The sequence below is a fragment of the Dreissena polymorpha genome, chromosome 2 (assembly GCF_020536995.1).
Source record: "Dreissena polymorpha isolate Duluth1 chromosome 2, UMN_Dpol_1.0, whole genome shotgun sequence".
Lineage (NCBI taxonomy): Eukaryota > Metazoa > Mollusca > Bivalvia > Myida > Dreissenidae > Dreissena > Dreissena polymorpha.
In genome coordinates this window covers 67,895,202-67,920,691 of record NC_068356.1, presented here as the reverse complement: position 1 = coordinate 67,920,691, position 25,490 = coordinate 67,895,202, and the positions used below count along the sequence as shown (strand labels likewise).

The following is a 25,490-nucleotide window of genomic DNA, read 5'->3' as shown; positions in this document are numbered from 1 at the left end:
CTGGACACTGCCTGATGCTACAAAATGACCCGGTGTTCGTGCGATCATCAGCAAGGCGCCAGCCCAATGAGTGTAAAAATGCGTTGTCCGCTGATCGGACGGTGATCAGTCCCTATTTGTGACTGAGGTATACAGAAGAACTTAAAACTGGCAAATGAGTAGACCTCTGTGTATATTCTACATAACTTAAGTTACAGAACTGATGAATTCATAACTTGTTGCACTGAAATAGAGAACATTTGTTCCTTCCAGTATGTAAATTATTTTAATAAATTAGGAACTCTGAGTTATCTAACAAATTATTGGACCATGCTCTGTGAAAAGGGGGTTTAATGTATGGGCTTAAAGTGTCGTCCCAGATTAGCCTGTGCAGTATGCACAGGCTAATCAGGGTTGACACTTTCTGCTTTATTGTATCTTTTGTTTTAAGGAAGACTGTTCTTGATGTTAATCCAGTATAGCCAGAAAGTGTCATCCTTGATTTGCCTGTGTGGACTGCACAGGCTAATCTTGGACGACACTTTACGCACATGCATTAAACACCCTTTTTATAGAGTGAGGCTCAATTATTTTAACCAGCGGCAACAAAAATCGAAATCATTTTACAGTACGACAGATAACATTATCAATCATATTCACTGTTATATTTGAATGTTTGAAACAGTGAATTATTGTTTTCTAATAACTGCCATTTCCCTATAAACCACAAAAGAGCATCAAACAAAATATATTGAGACTGAATTACGACACCAAAAAAAACACTGAATACATGTACCTGTACACATTTCATGCACCATAATATTTCCTTATAAAGATATCTTTTAAAAACAAATGACAATAGGAATAGGTTGTTAATTATAAAAATATTTACACCATAGCATGCAAACTAGCATTAAATATCAGAATCAAGAAGATTACACATTTCATTAGACTCCTAAACTCACAAAATAATAAGCATAAACTTGATATGTTAGAAACAGGAGTAAAAAAAGAATATATAATCAGGTAAAAAACATCAAAAGGATTTTTGTTTCTTTATGAAACAAACAGTCATCACTGTCAAACTCTTACTACATGTAGGTCATATCAGTCTATGAAACCAAAGCCAACATATCAACAATTCATTCATGTTAAAGAAAATGACATGCCATAAAAAACAGGTGTTATCATCAAGTTCATGAAAATTTGCACCTTGTGTTTACTTCCTTCTAGATATAAATTATTAATATTTTCCCTTTTGAATTACAAATGGACGCACATTGTTTATTCATACAATGTTTAAATCGGAGGAATAATTATTAATTATTTTATAATAACCCTTAGGATAATTACACTGAGCTTTTAATTAAAAAGTTAGAAATAAAATACAGTTACACAGAATAAATCTTGACTCAGAATGTAGTGACCACAATCATTAAAAATATGGAAATGCATTGTGAACAATTACTAATGTAACAAATTACTAATTAACGTAACAAATTTAGAACAAATATACATACATGTAAGGTCAATTGAGAAGACTTTGTTTAAGCAGTTTAAAATTAAAACAATTCAACCAACTCTGTTATGTTTTTAAAGCAAAAGAGAAAAACAAAATCTTTCTGACTGCAAAATATAGGAAAAAGCAAAGTACGGAAAAATGTAAAACAGTAAATCGTTGACAAAGTTGACCAATAATGGGTTTTTATTTGTGGTGGTAAACAAAAGCAAACGGCTGCATTATTTTATTAATAAATTGTAAACAAAAAGACAAAATGGGAGTTTTAGTGTCAATTGTACTTAAAAGTTATAACAACTTTTGAAAAATCATTGATACATGTAAATAAACTTTCAGGAGACAGAAAACATTAAGAAAAAATATCAGTTAAATTGATATTAAATTTTTATCTCTTTATTTCTAAATTTTAAATGCCAGTATTTCCAGGTAAAACTATCGATTGGGAACTTAGGGACTAGATTTGGAATTCTTTTTGCAATTCGGAATATGACCAAATAACAGCTAAACAAATCAGCCAAATAAAGCTTTGTACTGATCAAGTAACCCATCAAGCAATCAAAATCAAATACATGTATATATTTTACTGTTTATAGTTATAATGTATAAAGATGGTTCTTAAATAGTTAATGATGGACAGCTTCATGCATGTTAAAAAAAAAATCATGACTATTTTCAACTGCGATAGGAAAAAAAAGGTTCTTTTATTTTAATCATTATACATTCAGCCTGGGTAATACATACTTGAGAAATAATAAAAACATGTATATTTGTTCAGTATAAAAAATTAGATAAACTCATGATAATATAAATAATTGTCATCTGGGATGCAAGTATCTTAAATAAAATAAAAGTTAGCATGTGAAGATAACCAATTTTTAATTTCTTAAACAACAACACAAATCATATGCAAGGCATATTTTGCTTGGGAAAATAGGGATGGTGCAAGTGAAATATGGAGGACTACATGTATGTGACATGCAAAACAAAGTAGTTGGTGTATTAACTACATGTAGCTAGCAAAATCATAACAACCATGCAAAACAGGGATGTGTTCTACCAAATAAAATAAATACAGTGTTATTGTTCTAATCAAGAAAATGTTGAAAAATATTTAAACAAGCAAATTTGTTGAATTGATATCCCCTGCCATTATACTTCTGGACACGATATGGCTCTGGACACAAAAAAAAGCATTTTTTCAAAATACAAAGGACCATAACTCCGTTATTATTCGATGGTGTACAATTCCATTTGGCGTGCATCATCCTTTTATCCATACATCATGTATTACATGTATATATACTCATACCAAGTTTCAATGAAATCCACCAAAGCACTTCCAAGATATGGCTCCGGACACAAAAGTGCCAGACTACCAAGACGGACGGATGGACAACGCCAAAACAATATCCCTCCGCCTATGGCGGGGGATCATAAAATATGATAGGTACATACAAAAAAGGTAATTTTGCTATCATTCATATATCTATCCAATAAGCAATGAATTTGACAAATATAATTATAAGACTTGACAAAGAAATATAAGCTAAACCAGATAATCATTAAATTGTATAGCTACATATACTTATTATTACACAAAACAGGGCTAAGCCTACATTCAAATTTGAGGGAGAAGTTTTTCTACCTCGGCTGAAATAAAGGAGAAGTGAGGCAACTTAAAGTAGAAGTGGTTTCTGTTCAGTTTTTAATTAACTCTTTACTTATTTTATTAATACACCATGCCCATCATCATAATGATTAATAATAAATAACTCAAATTTTGGCAGTTAATTGTATGTTACTATTGTATTTACATGAGTTAAATTAACATAGTATCAGTCAATTTATGGCTAAAAGTTAATTAATCTCAAAAGGAGCAGAAGTCACTTCTCCTTTATGTAATAAGAAGGGAGAAGTATGTATGTCGAGTGAGATCCCCAATTATTTGACTACAGTTTACCAGGAATGTAATCGATTAAGTTTGGCAGAACACATGAAATTGTGAAAGCAAACTGCAGAAAATACACATGAACCACCGTAGATTTGTTTCCTTTTAAACCGATACAGTATTTAAACATGAAAGCATATTTATACCACAAAATCTCTCTTTTCAAGGAAAAAAACAAAGATAAGCAATTTTAAGGGTAGTGATACAATTCAAAGACATACAAAAAAGGTCAATGGTTAAATTAAATGATTGCTTTGTTTAAAAGAAACTTTTTTCTTTGGCATTACATCCATAAAACTTAAGTGTAATCATTTCTCATTAGTTAGTAAAAGTGCTTACCAGGTAATTATCTGAAAAATCATTTGAAATTTGAAAACAATTACATGTCTCCATATACAGAAAGGAAGCAAATCTGCGGTTACACTAAACTCTTACCTAAACCATAGTCTCACCTGTGATCCGTGGGACTTCCAACAGACGATGGCCTATGCAGGGCTAGTCGGATTTTATCAAAGTCAGGCTCAGACACTCTGCTATGCTCACTTAGTCGGTCTATTGATGTGACCGACTCTTTAGTAGAGTCTTCTAATCCAGAAAAATCAAATTGAAATTGAAATGTATCAGATGAGTATTTCAGTCTGTTCCCGTCACCGCGTTGTTTAGTAAAATCATTACTACTTGCCAAAGCAAAATCAAAAGAATCAAAAGTGGCCAATGGAGCATTATACAAACTTATGTCATCGCCTAAAATGGTTGAGCACATACTTTTTGTACGATCTAATGAGATAGCCAAAGAATCTATCCAGTCTAGACTGTCAGCCGATTTCCAAGACAACCTTTTACGGCCTCTAGGTTGTTTATTTAATTTTTTTAAACTGGACTTCAACAAACTTTGTGAGCTAGAATGATTGTTAAACCTTGAAAATAAATGACCTTGACACTCACCATGGCCACCCACGTCACTACGGGAGACGGAATGTTCTGATACTTGATTTATTTGTTGCGAGCGCCTATCGGTTATACCCATACACAAGTCTGAATACTTGCCAGCTTTTTCTGGTGACGTTTCACTGTCTGTTTTATTCGCATTCCATACGTCATCGACAAGCTCAACTCTTGACTCAAAACTATCTGAGTACGGATCAACCCTATCACAGTTCTTACAGGACAATTCTACAACAATACCGCTATCGGATGCAGATACTTTTCCATCGGGAACATCCATATCCACATGTTTACTGAGCAATGCAGTTCTAGCATCTGCAAAATCATTTTCCCCCCATTCGGTTTCTATGGCCTCAATCACTAGACACTCGTCTTTGTTGACAAAATCTTCAAATGTTTTGGTCTCAATATTCTTGTTTGCATCCCGTGTCAATTTTTCCAAGCTTGTCTGCTGACTTTTGTTGAGACAATTGTCAATGTTAGGGCATGGAATGTGGCTGTCATCGGTGTAAACAGTGTCACTAAGGTCTTTCTGGATTTCTGGCACAACCAAGTGATTTTGAACCGAATCTGCATGCCCATTCTTTTCTCCCTTTTTCTCCTTGGGCCTCTTCTCTTTGCTTTGGGCCCCAGCCTCGTGACCAGCTTTGGAATAGCAGGTGCCCATGTCTACTCTACATCATAGCACTCCTCTGAAATTAAATCGTCATAGAGATGACAAGAATAACCCATTCTCACATTCATTCTGAACATGTCCCTGAGAGATTGATATCCTAATATGGAGTTAGATTGAAGCTTACGTTTCTTGAAAATAGTACTATATGTGAAAGCAATAGAGGCGGCGGTTAATAAACAACCAGGTTATAAGGATTTCACAAAAGATCAACAAACTTACTAAAATTAGCATTACTCATACTGCAGTATTTACAAGGAAGTGAGAATTTCCAACTACAAACACTTTGTTGCTTGAAAGAATCCTTTTTTCTCCAGACCTGTTGTTTTTATTACCTCACTAGGGAGTACAAAAACACATTTTTGGACAGCTTGTAATTAAAAGAAATAGATAAAGAAACTTACTTTAAAAAAAATTATATCAAAGAAAAAAATAATTCCTGTGATTAATTTGGAAATCTGTTCGTACAGGTCGTTTCTACGGCTCTTTTACATGTTTAATAAACAGAAATGGACACAACACACCTGCTCAGATACTACCCGTATTTCCAACCAAGAGACCAATACCTAATTACCTGCAGTGCTGCACAGCCGAAAATGCTAACATACACTTATTGTCATTTATCAGTCTACGGGCTTGTAATCTATAATCAGGCACTACACTTACTTAACCTGATGAGCACAGACCTTATTTCCGCAAAATATTGAAAGCAAAATGCAATAAACTTTTGTTATTTCGTTCAAGTGTACCATTCGGAGTGTAATAGCTAAGTGCTCTTCTCCATCAGTTTCATAGGATATCACATTTTTCAGAAAATGATTTAATCCATTGTCATCCATCATTGTTATTCTCTCTTCCACACTTCAACTGTCCCTACTTTTGAAGAACAAGATTATGACCTAAAGCACTAAAAAATTTATTCAAAAGAGCTTCATATGCATGTCATTCTTGTTCCTTCACAGTTTTACTTGTTGTCCTCACATGCCACACAGGCTTAAATGACAATAAAATCGTGACTATACAATCAATAAAAAAACAAATATCTAATAAAATCGTGACTATACAATCAATAAAAAAACAAATATCTACTGTTTTATTATCTCATTTAAATCCTATTATTCCCAAAAGTAATAATTTCTATATTTTTTCCAGGTAAAACCAACTTTATATCCAATAAATCAGTTAATTAGTCCCATTTATTGTAGCAAAGCTTCAGTACAAAACTAGCTGTAAACTCATAATACCAATAATTTACTGACATAAGAACTCACCCTTCTCGAAAAAGTGCACTAAATGCGCATTAAATGCACATTAAATGCGCATTTAATGCGCATGTTATTGGCACCGTATTTTTTGCTTAACAAGTGCATTTTAATCTGTTAAAAAAAAAAACTTTTTACTAGTGTGTTTATACATTTAAGTGTATTTTTTTTCCACGAAATAATACACTTAAGTGCGTTTATTGTGATAATAAGTGCGCTTAAGTTTATTTTTAAGTGCATTTATACACTTGAGTGTATTTTAAGACATACAAATAATACACTTCATGGTCAAAGTAAATTTTTTAAAGCGCATTAATACACTTGAGTGCATTTCCAGTCATTCAAATAATACACATTACAGAATTAAAAGCAAATTATTTAAGCGCATTAATACACTTGAGTGCATTTCCAGTCATACAAATAATACACTTCATTGAGTATTCAAAGTGAATTTTTGTAAGCGCATTAATACACTTGAGTGCATTTCCACTGATACAAATAATACACCTTACAAAATTGAAAGTGAATTTTTTTAAGCGCATTAATACACTTGAGTGCATTCCCGGTCATACAAATAATACACCTTACAATATTAAAAGTGAATTTTTAAGCGCATTAATACACTTGAGTGCATTTTCAGTCATACAAATGATACACTTTTTGAAGTGTTGGAAGTGAATTTTTTAAGCGCATTATACGCTCAAGTGTACTTTTCATCACTTCAAATTAATATGCTAAAAAATTAACCAAATTTAAAAAAATCCCAGCATTTTGAAGTCAGCATTCATTCTTTAAATGAAAGGTTAGTGTAAACACATACATAAAAAACAAAAAGTACAATTCAATAGAAAAATACACACTTTTATTAGAATGTTAAACCTTAAAAAACAAAAACAAATGTTACATATCTACATAAAAGAGAGGATTCAGTCGGGCTATTGCCTATCTGGAATTAACAATTGAAAATATCAAGCTCACACCAGTGATTTTTCTCCCCTCTGATTATCGGTAACTGATTAACAGCCAAATACAGGTGGTTTCCACTTCAAAAATATTAATGATTTCCCCTCCTTAAGCTGAAACGTTTTCCCTATCATTTACTAGATTTTTATATATTACATTAATTCCAAATCCCTTTTTAATATGGAAAAGCAGCACATTCAATTCAATCATATTCTGGATCCTAATATATGATAAATGAACAGTATTCGTGAAATTTATATAAATCTATACCTAATTTTTAAGATCTTCCTTTTTTGTTCATTATTGCGCTAAAACATGCCCTTCTGAGAGCCAGTACGTACAGGTTGTTTTGAATTTCCAAAGAAAATCACTGCATACATTCTGACAATATTTAGCAGCTTAGCCCCTGTCACTATATTTGTTGTTATACACTGTTCCTTACAAAGAATGCATTCATAAACAACCCTTTATAGAGCACTTCACCAGCTGATCAGGTCTGAATACTACTGTCATGGTCTGCGAGGCGCTTCTCGTGCATGATCTCATTTGACATCGGGTCCTGAAAGATATTTTATAATGTAAGTGTTAAATATTGCTGTTATGGTAATCTTGTTCAACAGTTGCTATAAATATCATAAATTTAAATCAAAACAAGTTTGTTGGCTTGTTGTTTTTGTTTGTTTATTTTTGCAATTTTAATCTCGTGATCACATGTGACTTTACGCTTTTCATAAATAATTTAAAGAAATTACGTTTGATAGAAAATACTGTTAATAAATGTACTAATATACTTTGGCTGTGTGGACTGGTCGGAAGTGTGACGTCTTTGAATTGCAATAACCTTTATTATATAGTTTTACCTCTCAACAAATCCATCTTTTCTTGGTCAAGGACAAGCTACAGGGCACGGTTTCCCACTCCTGTTCCCCTCAAGTTGGCCTGGTATACATGTCCATACATCAGGTAGTCCCCTTTTTGCTCCCTTTTTTGGCAGGCGATGATGCACATTCTGTCCAATGGATCTTCCGATCAATGTAAATTTCACCTTGGGGTTTAACCTTCAAATATAAAATATTAAAGTTCTGATTAAATATTGGGGAAAGAAATCTGTTCATTAATGACAAGAAATAGGTATAAATAAATTTTAAGATGACAATAACCATAAAATACAGCCATAATAATTCAAATGGTGTTTTTTTCCTTAAAATTGCATTACATTTACTCATTCAGTTACATTTCCCAGTGACAATACATAAATATGATAATGATCATAATTAATTTAATTAAAAAGAGATGCAGAAATGAAAATACAAACCTGTTACAGCTGTTCTTCAGCATTCCAAAAAAACAAAAACGGCAGTTGTTGATCACTTTAACCACCCACTTTAAATCTTCTTTGCAACAAACTTATTGTTGATTTACACATTGTAGTAAATACACATTGTTTTCATCACACAATAGTTCATGTGCTGAAAGAATTTCAAGACATTTGACACTAGAATTAATGTTGCTGAATTATACCTAAAAATTTAGCTCAATTTAAGTTGCTGAAACCAAATTGTTTACAAAAATAACTTCCTGTGCTCCAAATAACTTGCTGTGCTCCAACCAATCAAAAGTGGTTTGTTTTCAAATAGATGGTCCCAGAACCAATCAAAATTCTATAAACACCCCTTTGTTTCTGGCTAGATGGAGCACTGATAGGGATTAGTGTTTATGATGCTAATTGATCTCTTATCTGATCCTGATCTTATCTGATATTTATTGAATAATACACAGCACACTTAGAATATTATATTTTAATTGTGAATATTTCAATATAACATACTGAATGGTGTTAGGAAATAAATATAATATTATAAATATTATTTAAATTGTCTTTTAAAATGTATGTTAATAGTCAATGTGGTAGACATTAATTGAATTGGGGTTAAATATCAGTGTATGAAAGTTCAAATACTTGTTTTTTATGTTGTGAAGATATAATTGATTCTGGCAAGCCCACATAATTTTTTTGACACTTTCAATATTTTTAATTATTTACCCACAGCCTGATTTAGTTGTACTTTTCCCTTTAAAAGCTGCTCTACTGATTCACATATTTTATGAGCAGACAAATTGTAATAATAAGACCATAAACATTATGTGAAGATAAAAAAGAATTCAGTACAATCCTCCTATTAAACACTATATCTCTGTCCTTTAACTTTAGTTATTTGCTATAGTGTTGCTGTTTTTTATGAAGATGCACTAAAACTACACTTGTACAGAAAGAATATTTTTTTGGCAAATCAGAAGATACACTAATATGCACAAAAAATGCACTTCATTGAAAAAATGCACTTATTGCATAAAAAGATGCACTTTGTCTACAGAAGATACACTTAAAGTACAGTAAAATACACTTAAAGATAATGAAAATACAGAAAAAATGCACTTTAGTGCACTTAATTATGAAAAAAATGCAGAAAAAATACACTTTTCGGTAAAAATGCAGGAAAAATACACTTTTTAAAGCGTATTTTGTTAAAAAGTGTATTTTATTTTGAGAAGGGGCACATGCAATTGATACTGATCTAGATAAGAGTAAAAAGATACTTGATCTTGAGACATATCAAACATCAGATAAAAAATCATGAACTGATATAATTTACAAAAATGCAGAACAAATTGTAACATTAAGTTTACAAAAGAAAATGTCACGTCACTTGACAATTATTAAGCCTTTTCTTCTGACCTTATACATGCATGAATATCTGATTTTTTACAACAAATACATCATTTTTAGATGGTCGCTTAGCGACCGTATAAGATGGTTAGTCTAAAATTCAGGTCGATACGCCTTAGCTACTAGGAGCCCAATACCCGCTTACTACGCGTATCCGCATGAGAAAACGTTGTACATGTATAATTTATGCAAGAGGTTTGAGTTCTCCAATTATATTCATTCACAAATGGAAACATGATATTAATATCGTGTTAAATGAAATAGTTTCAAACGGTGCTTTTATAGAAAAGAATCAATAAACAATGATCGTATTGTACGTGTCACGGAGGAGATTGTTTATGAATAAAATAGTCCACTTTCTGCAGCGTCTTCATGACATAGTATTTTTGCTCAGTCCATTCATAATATGAGGCTATTAATAGGCGCGCCTGTCGATAAACAAAGGAAAGTCCATGGGCGATAACAACGCAATAGGTTACGCTCTCACATACACCTCAATGACGTAGTACAGGTCGTAAATTGAGGCTATTGATAGATATGGGAAAAAGTTAACGCTTATTTATATTCTCAATTTATAAAACCTTGAATGTAAGTTCAACAATAACTTCAGCGATACGATAGACAAAAACAAAAAAATGTTTCATTATCGCTAAACCCGAATATAACAAACAATTTATAATAATAATACGAATGACCTGTTTCGTAACCTCTTTCATGCTACTACAGCGGGTATTTCTGGAAAACGTTCTTTGGTTCTCAACAGATAGCGGGGATCTTTTGTATTTAAGGGTGCTTGCAACGCAATAGTAGAAGGTTAGTAGAAGGTTTAGCTTGTTTATATTGATAGTTCTCAATACATAGACAGTTGGATATGAGTTCATCCATTACTACAGGCATACTATAGGCAACCTCGAAAATGCTTTATAACCGCTAAAACCGAAAACAACTAAATATATGATATTAAATATATTTATAACAATAAATATCTTTTAAAAATGTAGTCGGCGTATACGCTGACTTTGAAATAAAGTTTGCAATTTACTTTTCTAAATAAATAAATACAATTAAACAAAAGTTAAACTATTGTGTTGTGTTTTTCACTTGTAAGTTGCATATTCACTGCATGAAATGTGTGTTAGCATTGTCAAACCACACATCAGTGTGAGTAGATAAAAAATATACTACTGGAGAGCACTTCATATGTGTCCTCATATGCCTTGTTATGAGTATCTTTCTTCACTATCGAAATATATCATATGTTGATATTTGATTTAAACGCAGTTTTCTTTCGACACATTTAAATCACACGTAAATAGCGCCGTCATGCGAAAGTGGGTCTTATGTGTTTTGGCAAGCGTTTGTTAAACCCACCTGTGTTTTTGCGCAGTCAGGCCATAGGCGATGCTGTTCGCTATAATATCACTCAATATGTTATTTCTCCTTACCAGAAGGAGAGATAGCTGAGTGGGCTATTTATATGATGGGCGCATATGGAATAAGACCCATTTTCGCATGACGAGGGTAATTAGAAATCTCATTGCAAATTGAAAATGTCACATTTAAGAACAATGCTTTTTGATACAAAATTGAATTCAAAATAGCAAACTTGTTAATAATGGCAGCCTATCCACACATTAAGGAATGATTTCCAGACGTGCTGACCAAGAACAGCAAACATTGCGGTATGATAATTAAACGATTTTCTCTTATCAGGACACTATACTATTTCGCTAATGATTGTTTTCTCATCTTTGAGGTGAAAGTGAAATTCTGCGAGATGGATTGTAATGCGTAATTGTAACAGGGCCACAATTTGTGTCGTTTGAGCATACAGAGAGTAGTCCGGAATTCCTTACACTGAACAGTGCTACATCCTTTGAATTGAGCACATACGCAATGATGTAGCAACAATTCAGAAGTTGTATCTTGAATCAGCTTATTAAATATTAGAAAATATGCATGCGTGTTTGTTGGCGTTATGTAAAAGTCACTAAGATGAGAACTGAGTAAAACAGCTACGCCTCAAAGCGCATTGGTGCTCTATACCTATGTTTATGTCAGCGTTGTTGACACCGTATGAACTGCTCGGGTAACAAGTAAAGCATAAACAGCAATGTGTATATACTTTTATTCCTCCATTTACAAGATACGAAGATTATTGTATATTTTGAATTTGTATATGGTGTCAAAAATCAAAAGTTTTGTACACGGAACTTTCATTATGAATTTATATTCTTGGTGGGATAGTTATTTGATATTAGAAAAAATATTCCTTTAATATGATGGTGACTGCAAATTTTCTTTATATTAAGTTCTCATCACCATTTTCATCATACTTTCTATGCTTTCAGAACGTCCAAAAAGCATGTTGTTTTTATTTTGTCTAAGTTATTTCTATGAAATAATAAGGATGATAAAAAGTTCACACAAAACTCGACCCGTGCGCTATGACACACACTGTATAAAGTTGAATGGCGTGTGTTCATTTCAAACTTGCGATTGATTTTGAAAAATGAATTGCGTGTTAAATTATGCAATAGCGAACATCTTCAGTGCCTTCAGTCCTTTGATTAATAAAAAGAAACGTAATACCTTTCTTATTTTCACTCCTGTAATTTCAATAAACACACCATGTATTGGGGGATAATATCAGTATGTTTTTTTTCGAAAAACTATCAATCTGTTCTCAAAAATTCAAAAAACAAAAGATTTGTTTTCAACTGCACACATTCTTAAACACAAATGCAAGAATGCAATTACATTGTAAGCTCCATGAAGAACAAAAATGCTTTCATCTTCAAGACCAGAAGAAACTATATATGTTAACAAATGGCTTTTATTTACAAAATGTGCTAAAATATGCAAGTGAATACATCTCAGTTTCATTTCCATCCATGCAAGAAACAATAAAACAGTTGTACAGAAGTTATAGCCCAAATCAATACTCCTATGTACCCATTATGGGGCAGCCTATTCCAACAATAGGCCACTTGTTTACTCGGACAGATTGAATCAACACAAGTTGAACATCACCTGAGTTAACATCCAACCAGAGAATTTTATTTGATTAATACTGGATAATAAAAGACCAATATCCCTTGATAGAAAATGCTTAGAACTTTACGTATGGAAAGTTTCCAAAATTAAATACTGAACTGAACATGCTTAATAAAGATTTAGATCTAGCAGGGTTCGACATTAACTTTTTTTACAGCAAGACCGTCGGACCAGCTCCTCTTAAAATGTACTAGCCCGAACCTGATGTCTACTAGACCATAAATGACATAGTAAATTAAAACAATTGTGTCATGTAACTGTTTAATCAGGATTTATCAGTAAATAATAAGTGAACAGATTTTTTTGATGCATAGAGTAAGACAAAAAAATAAAACTCTTTTTTTGCTTTTCTTCGTCAAAGTCAAGCCATGGCAACTGACTCGATTTTCCATCTAGGATACAATTGACGTTTTCGTGTTTCTTCATATTAAAGTTTCGTGTCAGTTTAAGCGTCGGATTCTTTTTTATTAACTGATTTGTCGGACGAAAATCCGAACTTGAACAAAGCCATTATTTAAATTAATTCTCTTGTCTGCTACGCAAAAATGTTTACAGTGACGATACCAATTTTCGATAGAAGTCATAAAATCATGCTCTTCAGTTTTACAACACTGCAAAAAATCATTAATATGCATGACAACTTGACCAATGGAAACAAGCAATTTCTGCAGGAAGCTCTCCTTTGCGTCTAAAAAAAGCGATGAATCATGTGAATGCTCCACGTTTATTTAAATACACTAGTTTTGTTTCAATGTAAATAACGGATAGGAGAGTAATTTTACCCATTAAAAATAAAGGTTTTCACAGCAATTAGTAACAGGTATATGAATCAGTATAGATTTTTTTATGTACGTCCAGTCGGACAAGCTAGCCCGCAATTTTACTAGCCCGACCACCGATCTTACTAGACAATGTCTGTCGGACGTGCCTTAGTTTCGAACCCTGTCTAGATAAAATGTATTGATACCAAGTTTCTGGCTTGACATCATTTTTCTATCAAAACCTGAAAGTCAATAAAGGAAGTTTCACAGGTTTGAAAAAGAGTGGCTCTGCATCTTTATTTTAGATGTTCAACATTTGATCATAAAAAGTAATTTTGGGCGAGTTTTGCTGAAGCGGAAGTTTAACCTACATCATTTTGTGACATGAAGGCATTCCAAAATGTGTATTTAAGTTGCTGTGATATTATTCTGATCTGGACATTTTCAGTTAATGTTTTGTGTACAATAAACCAACTGCGTTACCATAATCTGGGTAAAATCTTGACCCATGTTTACAAAAAATCTTAGATTTAAGCTAGAGTTTATATATAAGCCAGACCTTACCAGAAACACACATCGCCCCGCCCCTTTACAGTTTTTGTTTACAACGGTACACCTCCCTCTTTTCTCTGACAAATAAAACCCCAACCCCATCACACTGAAGAAGCAGATTAGTATAAGCCTGTCAATATTATCATTTGACCTTCATTTTGGAAAAACTGTGCAGTTGCAAAGGCTAATCAGGGACCACACTTTCCACTATCAGTTTTTTTGTTTAAAAGAAGTATCTTCCAATTGAATTTCAAGTTTAGGCAGAAAGTGTCTTCCCTAATTAGCTTAATCTGCGACAACACTTTAAACACATGCATTAAGCCACATTTTCCCAGAACAAGGCTTATTTAGAATTTGGTTATGAATATATGAGGTTATTAGAAAGGCACAATATTTCATTTAAGAAGCCAGCCGAAAACCCCTTCCAAGCCATCTGAAAAAATGTCAACAGTATTGATTTTGACTAATTAATAAATGATATACATGATATTGACAAACTCAAAAATGCTTCCATTGTACAAGAACAAACAAAGGTGCCAATCAATAAAGAGTTCTTGGACATTAAACACACATTACAATCATGGACATTGACATTTATTTGAATGGAAATCAGATGCCTAGATGTTACTTGAAATTTCAACAGAGAACAGCAATTATAACCTTAAACCCATAAATATACTGAAATAGATTTTTGTGAAATTGATGCAAACAAACATAACTAAAAAGAGGATGACAAATTAGCAACAGACAAAATTGTGGTTAATTTTGTTTTTCCAGAAGATATTATTGAAACATATACATGTAAGAATAATGATGCAGTCAGTGCTGTCATAGTGCTTGCAATTTCTTATTGTAATAATGTTTCTTGACATTTAATACTGTTAAAATAAATCATTTTGCATTCAGTAAAAACAACAAAGACAAAAATGATAAACATGCAAATGTTTCACAGTGCTTTATATACCACGTAAAACTTTAAATACCATTCATAATTTTTAACATATTGCAAAGTTTCTGGTCACAACACTATACAATCATAGGAAACAGCTCAATCATTTTCAGCAAAGTAAGAATGTCAGCCCAATTTACATTTGCCTTCATTCTTATTTTATATCAATTCCTTCCTTGTAGGGCACTGCTGCTGAACTTATTGCTATCATACAACAAACAATTTACAAGTGCAATTAAAAGCAAATGAATTCCTGCCAAGACCACACCTTACATTCTACAAAACATTATAAGGAAATCAATTCTGAGTATTCAATGGGCTCACTTAATGACACAATATACAGACTCCCAATTGTTTTTTACTGCTGAGATAACTTCAATTCAAGTTGTCCTTATTTCTCTCAATACAGGGGTTTTTTTGGCACGATTTTATAGCCGAAATTCGGCTATGTTCCCAATCCCAAAAAGTATACTTTTTTCCCAAAATGTGGCAAAAAATTCCCAATTTAAAAAAAAAAAAAAAAAAAAAAAATTTTTTTTTTTTTTTTTTTTGGAGAAGTCTAATGTGTATTTTATCTCAATTTTAATTCAATTACATATAAAAAAGTATTATATGATTTTGTTCTTTTAATTTGAATGATTATAAAGGGTTATATCAAATTTAGTATTTGCCTAATCAGTGGACTTTTCGTGTGGAAAATAAGGCTAATGAATTTATTTTCCCAATTTTATGAAAATGCCGATAAAATTCCCAATTCCAAAGCCATGGGCTATCTTCCCAAAAAGTGGAAAAAAACCCCTGCAATAGAAATTAGAAAATGCTCTATTAAAGGGACCGTCAACCACAAATGACAAAAAAACAAAGTTCTAATATACTGTATTTTTTTACAAATATTATTATTAGTTTATATTGATCAAAATATAACGACTGGTATATGACATTACTTGAAAAAGTTCATATTTTAAGTATGTTCGGTAATAAAATTTTGCAATGTGAAATCATAAGTACATAAGCGAAAATAGGGGACATAACGATATACACAATATAAATAACGCAAGTAGATTGATCATTTTATATATAAATTAATAAAATTATATACAATTCACTACGCATGCACAATTTGTATTCCTGGGTTTACCACATGATGATGATGATCAATCTACTTGCGTTATTTATAGTTAACTGGTAGTTACCTGGTACACATACCCAGTAAAATTTATTACCGAATATACTGAAAATATGAAAACGTAACAACTTTTTTCAAGTAATGTAATATAAAAGTAGTGATATTTTAATCAATATAAACTAATTATTGTAAAAAAATACCGTATTTAAGACGTTTCTTTTTACGTCATTCGTGGTTGACAGTCCCTTTAAACTATGGGAGTATCTTCCTTAATGAATATGTAGATTAAAATGAAGTCCTTCATGCATGTTAAAATGCCAATAGCATTTACATTTTTATGTATTATTATATTATAATTTTGTTTTGCTGCGTATCAAACAAATTCTTTCACTAATTTTCATTCAATCTTTGCTAAGCAATGTTTAATATATTTAAAACTTTAATTACATGTATATTACAATAATAAAATTAAGAATTATAACACGGACTGTGTTTTACAATTTAATCGGATTTTGTTTTACAATAAACAAGTTTAATACTGTAACATTACAGAGAACATTAAGAAATACAAAATAAAAATAAGTTTAAAGTTTATAATTATTATTTAATTCACCCATAGATTTTGAGATAAATAAAAACAAGAGTTCCGCGGTCGGAGATGACCGCATTGAAGCCGGATTTTTTATTTAAATGACAGGAAAGTACCTTTCGTGTTTTTGTCAATGCAATACTTAAATTACTGAAATATTGTTCAAAGGTCAAAATGAAATGTAAGTACTTTTCAAGGCATGAGCAAACCTTGTGTTATGTTTTGAATGCATGCATATACATGAACAACAATAACATTTAAGGTCACAAATATGAACTTGAATTGACAATTAGGAAAGTTTGATCTCAATTTTTTTATTAGCAAATTAGTAACATATTGTTTGAAGTTTCCATCAATTTCATTATCAAATGTAAACCTTTACGTCAAGTTTGAGATTCTAGGTCCAAGCATACCAAAGTTATAACAATTTTAACATTTTAACATTGAAGGTCACAGTGACCTTGACCTTCAAATGAATGACATTGAAATGAGCAGTGGTGATCTTCTAGTACTGGCCAACCTTTATGTCAAGTTTGAAGACTCTAGGTACAAGCATACCAAAGTTATAACATGGAATAAGAACTTTAACATTTTTACCTACCAAAGTTATAAGAACTTTAACATTTTTACATTCAAGGTCACAGTGACCTTGACCTTAGAATGAATGACCTTGAAATGACCAGTGGTCATCTAAGTGTGCTTGCAAACCTTCATGTCAAGTTTGAAGACTCTATGTCCAAGCATACCAAAGTTATAACAATTTTAACATTTTAACATTTAAGGTCACAGTGACCTTGACCTTCAAATGAATGACATTGAAATGACCAGTGGTCATCTTCTAGTACTGGCCAATCTTTATTTCAAGTTTGAAGACTCTAGGTACAAGCATACCAAAGTTATAACATGAAATAAGAACTTTAACATTTTTACATTCAAGGTCACAGTGACCTTGACCTTCAAATGAATGACCTTGAAATGTCCAGTGGTTACTTACTAGTTCTGGCCAACCTTCATGTCAAGTTTCAAGACTCTAGGTCCAAGCATACCAAAGTTATAACAACTTTAACATTTTTACATTCAAGGTCACAGTGACCTTGACCTTCAAATGAATGACCTTGAAATGTCCAGTGGTTACTTACTAGTTCTGGCCAACCTTCATGTCAAGTTTCAAGACTATAGGTCCAAGCATACCAAAGTTATAACAACTTTAACATTTTTATATTGAAGGTCACAGTGACCTTCACCTTCAAATGAATGACCTTGAAATGACCAGTGGTCATCTGTTAATCCTGGCCAACCTTCATGTCAAGTTTGAAGACTCTAGGTCCAAGCATACCAAAGTTATACCATGAAATAAGAACTTTAACATTTTTACATTCAAGGTCACAGTGACCTTGACCTTCAAATGAATGACCTTGAAATGACCAGTGGTTACTAACTAGTTATGGCCAACCTTCATGTCAAGTTTCAAGACTCTAGGTCCAAGCATACCAAAGTTATAACAACTTTAACATTTTTTATATTGAAGGTCACAGTGACCTTGACCTTCAAATGAATGACCTTGAAATGACCAGTGGTCATCTGTTAATCCTGGCCAACCTTCATGTCAAGTTTGAAGACTCTAGGTCCAAGCATACCAAAGTTATACCATGAAATAAGAACTTTAACATTTTCGAGCACGCCGCCACCCCGCCCGCCCGCCCGCCTGACAACATCAATCTATAAGCCGAGATTTTTTCGAAAAAAATCCGGCTAAAAATATATTTTTCAAATTGATTATCCTTCATTATGATTCATTATGATTAAGTAAACAAGAGCATCGCATAACGAGTGCCAACGCTCGGCTGCAGGTGCTTTTTTTAATAAATGAAAGCTTGTCAGATTTTTTTTTTTTTTAAAGGTCACAGTGACCTTGACCTTTGACCTAGTGACCTAGTGGCGTGTAGAACTCATCAAGGTGCATCTACATATGAAGTTTCAAGTTGTTGGTGGAAGCACTTTGATTTTAGAGCAAAATGTCAAAGTTTTAGCACGACGCCAGCGGACGGCTGACGGCGGACGACGAGCTGCCTATGACAATACCTCAGGTTTTCTCCGAAAACAGCCGAGCTAAAAACTGACATATGGTGCAAACAATTCTTAAATTGCATACTTCATATTTACCAAAGAAAACATTTTGTGGAAGTATCAATGTGACCTTCTGAACTTCAATTACATCTACATGTACATGTATATACGATTCTAAGACAGTTATCTTTTTTTCAAGAAGCCATAATTTACCACACTCTTAAATTTCTAAGTCTCGTACATACAAAAGCATATAAAAGCATGCAGCTTTCATACTATTACACAAAAGTGCAACATACCTATGAAATCTTCTATAATGAACCATCACAATTTCAACAGAACATCGCCATCAGTCTGCAAGAAGATAACACAAAATGTTCATTTTTTGATACAACAATAATTATTTTCTTCAAATGGAATATAAGATTTTTTAAAGAAATTAATTTATCCAAAGTTTAACTTGGATAGCTCATTACCAATGTATTTTATAAATATTATTATAAGTTTTTTACATTCTTTCCTCCATTTCTAAAGGATAGAACATGTTCATTAACACATACACATATAAATTATTGAACTTTCCAGCGCAAAGCCACTAAAAGACACCCTCGAGTCAGTGTAAGACCAAAAACTCACATTTATCTCAAATTCCATGTCACAACTTTGCTATAAAACATCACCTTTGGCATAAAAACATCACAAGGATCAACAGAGATCAACATCAATATTTGTAGCACAGGCTGAGGTTTTCCAGGAAAACTCATGACAATGTGTTCCACATCTGTCATTCAGAGAAGTGAGTCATTTCCCAGGTACATGTCAGATAACAACATAACTACCGGTACTACTTCATCACCCTGCTCCAACGCAATGGGGCACAAGGGCTTACCAGCCATAGCTGGGTGTAGCAGAATTTTCTCAAACAAAAGAAAAGATTGCCTAACCAGGCAGACTAACCTTAACCCATTTATGCCTAGTGTCTAGAAAAAAGGCCTTGGCAAACAGCATAGACCCAGGTGAGACACTGCATGATGAGGCGTCTCATCAGGGTCTGCGCTGTTTGCTTACAGGAATTTCTGTAAGAAATATTCTAAATATAGAAAAAAATATACTAGACATCCGTAATTTTGGAAATAAATTGATCCAATTTAGAAGGATGGGAGAGTCCATTATGCATAAATGGGTTAAGGTTGTATGCTGTTTGCTGCTCAACAGTGTCTTAGGGTTTTAAATCATAAAGCCTTTAAAACTTGAATCTTTGTAAAAAAGGTCTTTAATTTTATTTGATTTTCTAAGGGACTACATGCATGTCACTAAAGCTTTCATTGAACAGAATCAAATTTAATAAAAGACAATAATCTAAAAAAATGCAAACAATGTACTTTTGGGAAAGTTTTTAATTTGAGCAAGATAAAAACTGGCAAGCACGAGGAACAAAATAAATGTTACATTTTGAAAAATAGTTATAAATCAATGTTTGATAAAAATAAATGACAAGAAACCGTCGGAGACGGGTGATGCTCCCCAAAGGTTTTTTTTGTCACAATATTGCACTATATATTCAGATAAAAGGAAACGTCTAGTAGTTGGGGGGACAAGAATTGCACAATATGTACAGTTTATAGAAAATTTCAAAGGGCCATAACTCTGTGAAAAATCATCCGACCATGAATTCCGGTCATTAGTTGCTGAGAAATAGCCCGGACAAGAATTGTGCACGGACGGACGGACACACGCACGGACAGACGAAGCGGCGACTATATGCTCCCCCCCCAAAAAAAATTGGGCGAGCATAAAAATGAATGCATCATTTTAAAGCAGAAGTAGTTTTTAAGGCATTTGTGTGTTGTTGCAAAAAATGTGCTTAAACATACACCTTTGAGCAGCTGGCCTTATCAGACTTATCTCTATTTAGAGTGCATCAACAGTACTTTCTCTTTGAAAGATCAGAGATAACCAAGATAAGAGTATATCTTGTAAACCCATCAGAAACTGAAACCAGGAGTAATCAGTTCACCACACCAGTTAACAAAATGTACAACCCTTAGAGCTAAAGGGCGCACTCATGTTAAAGATAAAATATCAATAGAATCTGTGGTTACATAGTCAGCTACATCAAGGATTTCAATTGAAGCAGATTCCCACTTTTTGAATGATGCAAGCATTTTTACAATTTTCTTGCTTTGGATTTCTGCATATTATTTGCTATGGAGTATTTTGATGCAAATAAAAAAAGAATCAGAAGGAAAATAATCATTTATTTTTGTATTTGGACCATAAATACCTTTGACATCTCAACATTTTCAGCAAAAGGTCATTTGACTCTTTGTTTTAACCCTTTGCATGCTGGGAAATTTGTCGTCTGCTAAAATGTCGTCTGCTGAATTTCTAAAATTAGCATTTTCTTCGATTTTTTTCAAAGAATACTATCAGAATAGCAAACAGTTTGGATCCAGATGAGACGCCACGTTCTGTGGCGTCTCATCTGGATCCAAACTGTTTGCAAAGGCCTTCAAAATTCGGTTCCAGCGCTTAAAGGGTTAACACTCTTTTGAAGTCCCTGTTCATATATCTCAGCATTGTTTTCCTTCTTTACAAAGTTCCAGAAAAGGGCACTTTGCCAATTATGGAAAAACCTTAAAATTTCCCAATTGCTGTAAAAAGCATAAGTAAATATAATATTGGCACTTGCCAACATTTAGTTATCATTTTTAAAGAATTTTGAGCAAAAAAATCAAATACACTAATTTCTCAATATGAGGACTTCAAAACCTATTTCCCCAATTTCAGGGTTTTTCGCGCAAACTCTTCCCAATGGGCTGGCACTGGTACTTTTCCCATGATGAGGCATAAAAACAACATGCTGTATCTAGTTTTGTTTTGGAATAAAACTGTTGAAGAAGTTTTGATAATTTTACATCACTGAACACATATAACAAATTTTACATCCGTATACTTCAACACTTGAGAGTGTGTACATGCATAACTTACTTTTTCATTAACCAAATAAGCCAATGGCTACAAATTTTTACCTATTTGGCTAAAGAAAATTATACTTAGCTACAACTTGTTCATCATTAAAACTTATAAAACAGCACAAATAAGAAGAAATTTGCCATAGCCCAAATTAGAAGAAATTTGCCATAGAAAGAGGAATTTGACTAAAGAAGTTGTTGAGCCCCGACATGTTATATCATACATACATCTTTTATATGTGAACACTTACATATAGCTGTTGCTGCACATTAACTAGATTTAAATTAATTATCCAAGTAATTAACCTTAAAACAGATCACCACTATGGATCACAGGTGTCTTAGTTATACAGCACTGCCAGTATGATGTACTCTGACCATCACTGCAAGACAGCCAGTTGTGTTGCAACAGGAGTTTGTAGATGTGGTCTTGCACTTGCAAGTCAGTTTATTCACAACTACATGTAAGAGACAGTTGTGTGGCACTGATATTCAGTTCTGACACAGTTGTTTTCAAATGAGGGTCAGTTGTCTAACATTTAAAGCGAGATGTCCCCTCCAAAGATCAATATTTATGCAAATGTGCATAGTAAAGAGTATCAGAGTAGGTTCTCTATAAGAACATGCATGATTAGTCCAAGTGTCTTCCATTAAGAAATATGACTGAATTCCAAATTAAATAAAGTTCAAATTCGCCTTAAGGCACTCATCTGGGACCCCAAGTAACTTAACTGTGTTGAGAGGTCTGGTTCACTAGGTTTTACAACAAAACTGTATAAACACCTGGAGGCAACCATTTTTTAACAGACCACAGTCAGGTTTCACTCAGTCCAGATAAAACAACACTATTTTTTGCATAGGTGCATTTACGCACCTATGCTTATGGTATATACCACATTACGAAAATCCACATCGATCGGTTGCCCTTTATGAAGCCTTACCTGATTAAAAATCAGACGAAATATCTATTTAATTTAGTATATGGTCATTCTTACAATTTTTTTTGGGAAACGTTTTTCTAACGTTTTCTTCCAAGAATATTGCTGACACCGTTTTTAGTGAATTTTTCTAAGACCGTTTTATGTTAAAAAATCTTCTTATAACCTAAAACAAATTTCGTTCGTAAAACAATTCTATCTGCACTATAAATCTCAATCTCCTACGCAGTGGCCTCCCTTATACTAGAAGTTACTGACCGGGCGAAGCAAGGGAAGTAACTTCTGTGAGGAGTTTCTATAAAAATCTGCATTCAGACATATGTATTCAGAACTCAATCTGTTGTGCACGTCTGCATCTAACGCTTACCACAAGTTTTACGACAAATTCTTGACGCAGACGAATAGGGTAGCGTCTTTTTTCATTGTGAAAAGAATAGTTCGATACAGATCTGTCCGTGCTTAAATTTTGAAAGGCTTGGGTAATTATTTTTCATAAGCGTTTCAAACACTGATGAAAATGGAAAGATTATCTATTTAAATAGTCGGTAATTGTTTGAAATTATTGATTTGAGAAATTCGCGGATGGCTATATCGAACTACATTATACCACGTGTTGCCATTCTTCCCTGTATCTTGCACCTATGCTTTTAACGCCATCGGCGCTCTCGTTAGGATAATGTTTGACAGTTTTCTCAAGGCATCAGATGCAGATGTATTAAACTGAGTTTAGGGAAAGAAATGAGCTGAGGCATTAAATATTATAGCAGTGCTCCAGCTAGTCCTAAATGGAAGGGTGCACTGCCCTGCCCTTCCGAAGCGCCACCCTGCCCTTCCTGCATTTTCAAGGACCCGCCCTGCCCTTTATTTATATTTAAAAAAGATAATTTATAAATCTCTTATTACATTGTAGTAATTAATTTATTCCTCATTGTACACATTTTATTTGCAAGGTTTAATAATAATGGGAATAATATATTCTAACAATTATTAATAACATAAAAATTAATATGCAACAGGGAGCATTCCAGATTCGCCAGCGCGCTTGTAAGTGCCCTTAAGACTAGCTGGAGCACTGATAATATATAAGTTCCCTAAATGAGTACACTGAAAAAAATATGCTCTCTGAATAAATAAACACTATGACAAAATATCCTTTGTAACTTTTTTATTAGAAATTACCAGATACAAAAGTGTCTAGAGATACAAGTTAAGGTATTTAATTCCAATTAAAATTGCATTCGTTGATTATAGCACTTCTAAAATTGTATGATTGGTCCAAGTATCAGCAGCAGCAAATAAACAAAATTAAGTGTCTATGTATAATTTTAATTTAATGTTTTTTAGATACATGTATATTGATCAATTTAAGTTTCATCAAATAAACATAATGTCGTAAAACATGCTGAAAAATTGTTTTGCAAGCATTTTTAACCACTGAATGTTGGTTTTCACAACTGTGACCTACACATGTACATTGATTTGTGTGTTTTGTCTGTCACATGGCTGTTAACTGCATTTTTTCCGGACGATATATTACTAGTTGTGTTTTTTAAAACACAAAAAAGTCAAGTTAAAAACACAAACCAGGGACATGAGGGATGTCTGTTTTTAGTCATTGGCCAAATTTATTTCCACATTTATCTAATTCAGCAAACCACACTCATTCCCATTTATTCTTTCGATCCTTTACTGGAACCTTTGAGCTGGAACTTGGATCAAGAAACTTCTTTTTGTGTTCTACTTGGAAAAGTTACAATTTTTGATGTTAGCGCTTGTTTGCGGAAAATGATTTGATAAACGATCATCTGCCTTTATTTTACTGACTGATTACAATGCAAAGAAAGATAAATCTTTTGGGCACTTGCTTTTGTTAATATACCGAAAATGCCACGAAACAAATTTGGCAATATCAATTAAAAAGTGTCTATTCATATTTCAATGTTGTTGTTTTTTCTTGATAAACGTTTCTTTTTGCTTTATAACAAGATACAAGAATCTTTATTTTACGTCGGATATGTTTATTTACCTCATGAGCTATTTCCCGACCGACGTAGCATTACGTAGGTAGGCTGCCATTGGTTTCCGCTGCCATTCAGGTAAATTAAATGTGTTTTTGAAGTTTATTCATTGCTTTCCTTAATTTGTTATGAACGACTTCTGTTTACTGATGCACACAAAATCTGTGCAAAGAACTGCCATTGTGTTTATGAAGGGGTGCATATGGACTCCCAGAGCTGCCACAGCAAAAATTATAAAAGGCTCTGGGAGTACATTTACATGGACTAGTATCTTTAGAATAAGCCTTTCCCCATATGGAAGCAAACATAATCAAATTACTTTGAAATGTATACTTATCAGGGGCGTCGAAAGCAAATTGACATTGGGGCGGCGGAGGGGTTGGGTATGGGAGGGCGTATCCCGCTCCCGTTGGTGGGAGTCCGGAGCCTCCCCCGGATTTT

General features: G+C 33.1%; 1 protein-coding gene across 1 annotated transcript in view; it reads right to left on the bottom strand.

The window, feature by feature from the left end:
* Positions 1–25,490, bottom strand: part of LOC127867459 (uncharacterized) — a 41,415-nt gene that overhangs the window by 14,853 nt on the left and 1,072 nt on the right. The window contains exons 2-4 of the mRNA XM_052408618.1: positions 19,418–19,472; positions 4,392–5,083; positions 3,899–4,031 (exon numbers count right to left, since the gene is read on the bottom strand). Of these exons, the coding sequence (XP_052264578.1) occupies positions 3,899–4,031; positions 4,392–5,058 (800 nt within the window). The 5' untranslated portion in view covers positions 5,059–5,083; positions 19,418–19,472. The remainder of the gene's footprint in view (positions 1–3,898; positions 4,032–4,391; positions 5,084–19,417; positions 19,473–25,490) is intronic.